Source organism: Berghia stephanieae, chromosome 5 (assembly GCF_034508935.2).
Source record: "Berghia stephanieae isolate SIO BIC M18660-M18661 chromosome 5, UCSD_Bste_1.3, whole genome shotgun sequence".
Taxonomy (NCBI): Eukaryota; Metazoa; Mollusca; class Gastropoda; order Nudibranchia; family Aeolidiidae; genus Berghia; species Berghia stephanieae.
In genome coordinates, this window is record NC_088364.1 from 25631981 (window position 1) to 25642236 (window position 10256).

The window sequence follows — 10256 nt, forward strand, 5'->3', positions numbered from 1 at the left end:
CATAGAGGGAAGCAGAGAAGAAGGTACAATGCATAACAAAGTGGAAAAGATTTGTCGATGGCCTACACTCGACGTATACATATATGCAGGTCTGAAATCCGAACCCACTAGTTTAACAATGTTGTAATGGACAATATTTTGCGTCATTTTTTGAGATTTTCATTACAATAATGAGCTTAGAAGGAATTGGGCTATCAGAACTGCAAATATGTCCACGTCGCCTACACTCTAGCAGGAATGAAGGGCCTTAGTAAGTAGGATATAGAAATAATTTGTGACCCAGAGTGTGGATCTAGTTATATAAGTTGTAAAGAACTAGACGAAGAAAGGTGATTTTAAAAATGAAAATGGTCAATTTTACTCTGACAAATGGATGTTTTTTAAAAACTTAAATTTTAGAATTTTAACTCAAATTCGAATTAAAATCATCTGGGGTTTTTCCCCCCGGCATAATAATATACAGATTTTAGAATCTAATAAGTCATTATGGTTTAAGATAAATTTTTTTATTGGTTAATTTACATGGGCACTAAAATAAATCACCCTAAGTACTACAAGAACCTATAAGTCTCACGGCATTGAGCCAACGTATGCATATTTTCAAATTGTTATAGCCTCATTGCTGTTTGCAATGGAAATACTCTCAAACCGACGAAAATATATTTTCTGTAACAACAATGTTAAATCAAGCCCATTATTGGCCCGTATAATATAATACCAATCAATAAGTTCACGAATTATTGAATCAATTATTATATTAGATAGATATAAATACTTAAGAACAAGCATGTGTTTGTTGATTTGTTTGTTTTTGAAGTGCAATAATAACTTTAAAAAAAATTATAACAAGGAGAGTGTGCAAATACATATCTAAGCTAAGTCTATATGACTTTGTAAGGATATATAAGAAACGTCTAGGTAATCACTCTACAGGACGTTTTTTTTCTTGAAGGAGAATACGAAGTCGATGTTACCATATCCCTCCTCACAGCATTGGTAGTGAACAAGGTTTTTCACAGCAGTCGTGTTCATTAGTTCGAAGCTGGAAAATGGCGAATAGTCGGAGGTGTCAACTGTTGGATTGTCATTTAGGGAGATGGAGTTTTCGTTGTAGGTCCACGAGCCCAATTTTATTTTACATGTTACCTCGGAGAAGAGTTTAGCGTCAAATTGGTTCACATCACACGGAATCTGCATCCTTACCTTCGGAACCCACAGGACACTGCCATCTAAAGACAGCACAGCCAGGGCATTATTTGTAAATCTCATATCTCCAAAATATATCTCAAGATCAGGACGCCAAAGTCTGGACGCTTCAACGTTGATCGACTCAATACCTTGAAAGTCGGAGGGGTCAAACCGCAGACCACTGTTCCATCTGAGCATCAACCAAGCATCGATCTCAACTTCTTTAGCTAAAAAGTCCACGTCTCTGATATTAATAAGGGTCAAGCTGACCGACACGTTGACTGGATCATCCAAGGATGTTTGGGGAAGGACGTCCCGAGAATATTTGTGTAAGTAAAAGATAGACCGCCATGCCGCATCAGAGATGAATTCCGTACAATTTGCTTAAGATGGAAAAAAAATGTTTAAAGTTAATAGTGTGGTTGAAATTTTTCTTCGGGGTGAAAATAATGTCAGCAGATAATATCAAGCTATATCTGAATTGGTTAACAAAAGGGGACATTAGGCATTGAAACATTGTTTTTGTGAACACTTTAAGTTATGAATGTTAGTAATAAGCAAAGGTTTTGAGTTACTTTCAGATCATTGATGTGCCTTAAGAAAAGAAAGTTCGTATAAAAAAATAATAACAATAAAACATAGTGCAGACGGATAAGCAATTCACTGCCTTAGACATTCTGGGGATATATGGGCCGAAATATAATTCAAATGGGAATGGTTTCACTGAAGTAAAAAAAACTGCCCGTTTATACCTACAGATACAGTTGGCATCTCGTGAATTCCAATATAAAGCAAGGCACCCAGGGCATTTCTATTTCTGACATTCGGTCATTCTTAAGTATATAGTTTACATAAAAGTCTGACACCAAAATATGAATAAATGGATTTTGTTTTTCTTGACATTTATCGTCATGATAATCTAAACAACAGAGTTATTACTGTTATAATAAATATTGTATTGCTGTTTCTATTATTGTGATTTTCTTCTTCTTCTTCTTCTTCTTCTTCTTCTTCTTCTTCTTCTTCTTCTTCTTCTTCTTCTTCCTCTTCTTCTTCTTCTTCTTCTTCTTCTTCTTCTTCTTCTTCTTCTTCTTCTTCTTCTTCTTCTTCTTCTTCTTCTTCTTCTTCTTCTTCTTCTTCTTCTTCTTCTTCTTCTCCTTAAGCACCTTCTTCTTCTTCTTCCTGCCTTCTCCTCCTCCTCCTCCTCCTCCTCCTCCTCCTCCTCCTCCTACTACTACTACTACTATACTACTACTACTACTAACTACTACTACTACTACTACTACTACGACTACGACTACTACTACTACTACTACTACTACTACTACTACTACTACTATTACTACTACTACTACTACTACTACTACTACTACTACTACTACTACTGCTACTACTACTACTACTACTTCTACAACCATTATTATCATTATTATTATTATTATTATTATTATTATCATCATCATTATCACATTGTGCAAATTAACATAGATCGAGACGAAATTTTTGAGTCATGAGTGATCCAAAATGATTCAGTAACAAAGTCTGTAGGAGCTCGTCTATGAATCCTGCAAAATGGTGGCCATTTGACAAAACCAATTATTATGAGTATCATATCATTATGCTGTTAGCAGGTTCCATAAACAATAATCTGAGTCAGCGGTGTATAGCAAGCAATACATAATTATGACACATTGCAAAAAAACAAAAAACAAAAAAAAAAACTCATCCGTTTTGTCGATAAAACCTTATAAAATCAACTTTATATTATAAAATATGTAACATTGAAAGACAACGCAAGGCAATAATAGGATATAAGTAAATAATTTAAAGAATGCTAATTAAATTGACAAACAATAAATCCATTAAGTCATCTAGGTTTACGTTTTAATATATGCGTAATGAAAAATAATAATAATTCAAACTTATTGGTTTCAACACCCTTGTACTAAACATTCACTTTAAGTAGGCTACTCATCTCATACTTGATGTCATATTATGGCATGGAGCCGACGTACTTGCTGGTTCTGATAACCTAAATAAGGCAGAGAATTCGTGGCGTTAAATCTTCTACTGTTCCCGTTCCAGATTCATTGGAAGTGTTATTTAACCAGTCCTTCATAGGACTAATAATGAAAAGATAACATTTGAATCACAAGGTGGTATAACTATTTTATTTGCAGGATATATAGGCAGGTTTTTAGGATTGAGGAACGTAAAAGAGCGAGGATGGATGATCTTTTATAGACGACCAGCAGATATCTAGACCAAAAAAAAAGATGCAATCAATCTGAAACCGAAAATCAATTACACTTCCTTCAGAAGATTGGTTTTACACTTCCAATGATGTTGGAACCCGTTTTTTTTTTGACATCACACTTTTGTTCCCTATTGTTGCGGCTTCATTAATGATTACAATGGAAATTATGTTCTCGAGCCATCGCAAAATAGTTTCTATTACAACAATGTTAAATCAATCCCATGACTGCCTTCCGTTATCAAACTTTACAATAATCAGAAGGTCTGAGGTTTGATCCCCAGTCGAGGTCGACTGATTTTTTCGGATGTTTTTTTTCTCTCTTGTATTTTCTTTCTTGCTTTGTCTGGGACCTTCTTACACAACTGTTCAGGTCTTTATCTTACAGCGGTGCCTGCTCCATAATTTCTTAATTTGATATTTACAATAAGGGCACGCAGCATTGAGCTCATATTTTAGATTTTACAAAAGAACAAGCATATGTTTTGAGGTGGAGAAAAATAATATTTATTACTCGAACATGGAACGTGTCTGAATATAGAATTAAGTGTACATTTATCTGAAAGGGCTGTCTTACCTAACTACAGGACGTTCTTTTTCTTGAAGGAAAAAGAAAAACTGACCTCACCATATACCTCAGGACAGCATGAATAGTATAGTGTCTTTTTAATAGCTGTCGTGTTCATTACTTCGAAGCTGGAAAATGGCGAATAATCGTTGGTATCAAATGTTGGGTTGTCTTTCAGGTAGACGAAAAACTCGATGTAGGTCCACGATCCCATTTTTATAATACAGGTTACCCCGGAGAAGAGTTTAGCGTCAAATTGGTTCACATCACACAAAACCCGAATTTTTACTTTCGGTACCCATGTGACAATGCCATCCTTAGAAAGTATCATCCTGTTGCTGAGGGCATTATTTGTAAATCTCATTTCTCCATTGTATATGTCAAGATCAGGACGCCAAAGTCTGGACGCTTCAACGTTGATCGACTCGATACCTTGAAAGTTGGAGGGGTCAAACCGCAGACCACTGTTCCATCTGAGCATCAACCAAGCATCGATCTCAACTTCTTTAGCTAAAAAGTCCACGTCTCTGATATTAATAAGGGTCAAGCTGACCGACACGTTGACTGGATCATGCAAGGATGTTTGGGGAAGGACGTCTCGAGAATATTTGTAAAAGATAGACCGCCATGCGGCATCAGAGATTAATTCCGTACAATTTGCTTAAAATAAAAAAAAATATTAAAAGATAATAATGTGGATAGCATTTTTTCATCAGGATGACAAGAATGTAAGCAGATAATATCAAAGTATCGGAATTGGTAATACAAATAAAAATATCAGGTATTGAAACACATTGTGTGGATAAGAACTTAATGTAAAGTTGTTTTGAGTAAAGAGTTGAGACACCTTCAGATCATTGATGTTTTTAAGAAAAGAAAGCTCGCACAAAAAACCCCCCCAAAACAAACAAACACACACACACACACACACACACACACACACACACACACACACACAAACAACAACAAAACAAAACAAAACAAACATTACAGATGGATAAGTAATTCACTATCAAAGACATTACTGGCGATACAGTACATAGAAACACAATTCAAAGGGGAGAATTTTACTGAAGTAAATCTCTGCAGTTTAAAACCACACAAAATCGTTTAGATACAGATACCGGCACGGGAATTCCCATAAAAAGTAATGTCATTTCTATTTCTAATACTAGGCCATTTTTAGATATAATCTTATATATAACCGTCTCACATTTAAGCATTCAATGAATCGAATGAATGTCTTTTCCTTTACCTTTATCGTCATATTATTATTATTATTATTATTATCATTAACTACACGGTCCAGAATTAATATCATTATTACACTGCTGATGTTATTATTGTGATTTCTTCTTCTTCTTCTTCTTCTTCTTCTTCTTCTTCTTCTTCTTCTTCTTCTTCTTCTTCTTCTTCTTCTTCTTCTTCTTCTTTCTTTCTTTCTTTCTTTCTTTCTTTCTTTCTTTCCTTTTTCCTCCACCTTCCTGATACGATGGGTCATATTTGGGCCAGAAATATTTTACGTCAAAATCACGAATGAAGATGACATCAAGCGTTCTATTATACGGTTTAAAGTCTCAGGTCCAGGATTAATAACAGCTGGATGTCATATTAATCCATGAAAATCCAGAGTACAGCATTCCTAGCCACAATATGCCTTTTGTCAATCTACGACGAAATTGTCTTTTGCTGATATTGCCCCCCCCCCCCCCCCCCCCCCTTTCCCCTGACCCAGCTGCTTCTAATAATCCTTTAGAGGCATTTGGCCTATAGCGCGCAGGAGTTTATCCCAGTTTCTATAGCGTGAAACGAGTGCTCTCCCAACCAAGTGCTATCAGGACCCCCAGCTGTTTCAAGGCCGCCTTCTATACCTTGTTCCCCACATGGGAAGGGGGGGGGGGGGGGGGGGTTAGAACCGGAGGAACAAAAACAGCTGGAGAAAGACATTTATGAAAGATTTGATAACGGAAGGCTTGACACGGAGAGAAGCTGAGAAGATGCACAAAACCAGTTAAAAAAATTTGTCGATGGCTAGTCGACTCTAGACGGAGTGAGGGGACTTAGTAAGTACATGAGATATTGAAATAATTTGTGACCCACAGTGTCAATCTGGTTTCAAGTCATAAGGAACTAGAACACAAAGGGAAAAATAAATGTAGTCCTTAGAGCCAATAAGCCCATGAAGCCGGAATTTTTCCCGTTTTATATTGCTTATTATCCTTCTAGAAAAACGCTAGTAGATATATGGTAAAGTAATTTCCGCCAGATCGAACAAACCCAGCTTACCCAATTCGGGTGGAAAGGGGTTGGCGGTGGGATTGTCAGAAAAATATTTAGACTTCGTCAGGAATAGATCTTGGTCCCTTCGCGTGTGAAGCGACTGCTCTACCCAACTGAGTTATCGGGACCCCCGATGTAGATGAAAGTGAGTTTTTAAAATTTCCAAAGCTTAAGAAACACAAATCCACGTTTATCTTAACTTAAATTATGGAAATTAAGCTTTAAATCAAATTAATATCTGGTTCATCCCGACATAATACCGTGGTCACATTTTAAAACAATTAATCTAATCAAGTCATTTTGGTAAAGAGACCCCAATGGATCACCGCCTTGTCGTATTCAAACACTGATGCGGGGGGATGGGGGGCTTAATTGCTTACCTAACGGCCAGGTTAACCGGTCGGTCGTCACGAGACCATCCTGGACAGCCAGCCAATTTAGGGCGTCTCACGTAAACATGAACGGATTGGAGATCCAACACGGTGCCCGAATGACTTCGGCCATCCCAGGCTCCACACATTACTATCTATCATCATTCTGCCATATTCGTCCGAATTGAATTTTAGCTGGAAAATGCGATAATGGGGAGAGCGTCCTGTGGACGTCTATAGCGGTGAAATTCTCCTACTACAGGAGACCCGTCCTTATTCAGGCGCGCACTCTTCTAGATTCCAGATTCCAGGTAAACGATGATCCAACGAGAGGACACTTCGAGGATCAAAGGAGATGTTAGCATTCGAAGGTAAGGGTCATAGAGAGCAATGAGTGAATATAATTTCCGTGGAGGTAGGTGGGTTGTATCTGCACATTTACAAACCACCAAGAGCGATTTTGACTACACCACCGGTCCCGGTGGTTAGCCATCCTTCCATCTGTCTGGGAAACTTTAATAGTCACCACCAAGAGTGGGGCTACCGATACTGCAACGAGACAGGTAGACAAATTCACTCATGGAAGGATTGTAACGATCTGCACCTAGTGTATGATCCTACGGCTCAGGCTACCTTCAGGGGCACCCGTCAAAAGAAGGAGTATAATCCTATCCTCACATTTGTGACGAAGGGAGTGAACGAGGAACCGTTGTAGGTCAAGAGGCGGGGACAGTCCTTGGCGAATTCCTGCACAGCTAGCACAGGCCGGTACTTGTCACAGCTGGGGTGACAATCCCGAGGGTGCAGTCTCTCCCACACTGTAGATGGAACTTCAGGAAAGGCAACTTGGAGGAATTTGCTTCCTATATCAATCATGTCTGCCCTGCTATTCCTCCCAAGTCCGAGAGCATAACCACATTTAACAGGCTGCTATAGAAGACTGCAGCGCATGTCATATACGGAGCATCGCACAAACGAAGACGTCCTGGAAGAAATAGAAGCTCGGGCAGGCCCACAAGAACCTCTTCTAGTGACTGTGAAGCGCAGAAAACTGTCTTGGTTTGGACACCATACTCGACACGATAGCCTGAGCAGGACAGTCCTACAGGGCACAGCCGAAGGCCAGCGCAGAAGAGGGCGCCAAAGAAAGATGTGGCTGGACAATATAAAAGAATGGACAGAGATGTCGGTTCCAGAGCTGCTGCATAGGGCTAGCAATAGGCAGGCATGGAGGAAGACTGTAACTTCTGCTTCACGCAAGTCCCCCCGCCGACCATCCGGTCATGGGATTGAGTGAGTGAGGGAGTGGTTAAGATTGCTCACCGGTTCATTCAACGGGACAAACGGAAATTATACGCTCCTCCTGAACGGTGGAGTCGGAAAAAGTTGTACAAAAAGTACCAGCAGATCCCGTCCAAGGATGTAGTTGATAGACTACTTCAGTCTCTGGTAAAAGGAAGGAAACAATGGTGGCAGGAGACCGTGGAAAGTCTCAAACTTTACAAACTCTAGCCGCCACGCTTGTCGATTGATAAAGAAATTGGATCCTGGCCGGAATATCGCGAAGGCTGCACAAACATGTAAGGCAGACACACTTACCAAGAATATAAAGAACCACAGGAAACGGGTCCTGAATGAGTCTTTCGAGCGCGGTGTCCGAAAGGCATACGATTTTGGATTCGCTACCTGCGGACTACTGCATTCCTACCTATGCAGTGTCTCACATCCGTAAACTGAGCGTCCTTATTGGGGACCAGCTTCTCCCATATGAGCCGAATCCGAAGTACCTGGGGTTGGACCGCAGCCTTACCTTTCGGGTGCATCTCGAAGGAGTTACTCGGCAGATAGAGAAATGAAACGATCTTCTGAGGAAGCTGACGGGAACGACTTGGGGTGCTAACAAGCCCTTATGAGGACTTCCGTCCTTGCACTATGCTATTCCTCCGTGGAGTATTGCGCTCAAGTGTGGAGTTGAAGCAGAAACGTTGAGATGTAAAACTTCGCAAGCCCATGCATATAGTGTCGGGAACGCTGGCAACAGCGCCTAAAAATGGGGCCTCATAATAATGGCAGAAATTTCCTCCAACCCCCCCCCCCCCCCCGATGTCCGACGGGAGACGATTACCAACATTTGGCTCAATAAGGCGCCCCTGTTCCGAGCCGAAATAGGTCTCGGCAATCCTTGTACGTAGATTCCCTGACTTTGGACAGGGCTGAATATACGAGATGGAAGTCGGCTTAGACGAATTCAGTCCCTCGAGGAGGCATGGACATCGACTCCTCGAAACTGGGAGTTAAGTTGCCAGGCTTTTCCACCAGCAAGAGGAGACACTGGGTGGCAGCGAACCGACTTCGGTCGAGAAACTGCCTCACAGCACGTTCACTTCATCGGTGGGGACTTGCCACTTGTCCAACACACAACTTTGTGGTCATGTGACCGAAACCGCGGAGAATCTAGTTAAACGTTGCATTGTGACGAAGCTTCCGGGCGGTTTCGCGATCGTACACGATTGCGTCCTGGATAGATTATCATAAAATAGTAGTGTGAGAACCATTTGAAACTGCTGCCATACGGCATCAGAGATGAATTCCGTACAATTTGCTCAAAAATTGAAAAAAAAAATTGTAAAAGATAAAGTGTGGATCAGAAGATCATATCAAAATATTCGTATTCATAATACGAGCGTTCATTATACAGATCATCTCATTGATTGCGTCATAAAATGATCACCCCTTAGTTTAAAAAACACTGTAAACTAACAAAAATGACACATCGTCATGAATCGATATAATATCGGGATAAACTCGATGCTAGGAAATGAACTCACAGACACAAATGTGAAATCTGGGGGTCATTTCAATTCGTTATGGTCCAGAATAAATACACTACAATTACTTAAGATAAATATCTGAACAAGTGTGTATGAAAGGTGCCAGACAAAGTAAGAAAAAAATATAAGACTGGGGATCGAACCTCAGACCTTCTGAATACCGGTAATCTCCTTTAGTATTATTATCATTCTTCTTCTTCTTATTATTGTTATTATTATCTCATTATCATAATAATGATAATGATATTATTATTATTATTATTATTATTATTATTATTATTATTATTATTATTATTATTATTATTATTATTATTATTATTATTATTATTATTATTATTATTATTATTATTATTATTATTATTATTATTATTATTATTATTATTATTATTATTATTATTATTATTATTCTCTCTGGTCGCGTAGTACTACACTAAAAACTCGCTGAACGCCAACCCAGGGAAAACACAAGTGTGTGCATTTCACCTCAACAACCACCAAGCCCACAAAAAACTTAACATCAAGTGGAATGGCCAGACATTAGAGTACAACTACCACCCAGTGTACCTCGGAGTGACGCTTGATCGGACTCTGTCCTTCAGAGAACACGTGAGGAAGACCAAGGCAAAAGTGTCCACGCGTAATGCCCTCCTTGGAAAGCTGGCAAACATGAACTGGGGAACTGACCCTAAAACTCTAAGGACCACAGCATTGTCCCTCAGCTACTCAACTGCGGAGTACTGCTCAGCTGTATGGGCCCGATCATG

At 39.4% G+C, this 10256-nt stretch overlaps 1 protein-coding gene across 2 annotated transcripts in view; it reads right to left on the reverse strand.

Moving 5' to 3' along the window:
* Positions 1–490: 490 nt before the first annotated feature.
* LOC144972660 (acetylcholine-binding protein-like) overlaps positions 491–10256 on the reverse strand; it is a 14081-nt gene continuing 4315 nt past the window's right edge. The window contains exon 2 of one of the 2 annotated variants that reach the window (XM_078914141.1): positions 491–1571. In XM_078914141.1, coding sequence (XP_078770267.1) covers positions 928–1571 — 644 coding nt within the window. In that variant the 3' untranslated portion in view covers positions 491–927. Of the gene's footprint in view, positions 1572–2736; positions 4671–10256 lie in introns of those variants that run through there. The other variant, XM_078914140.1, reaches the window with a different exon arrangement.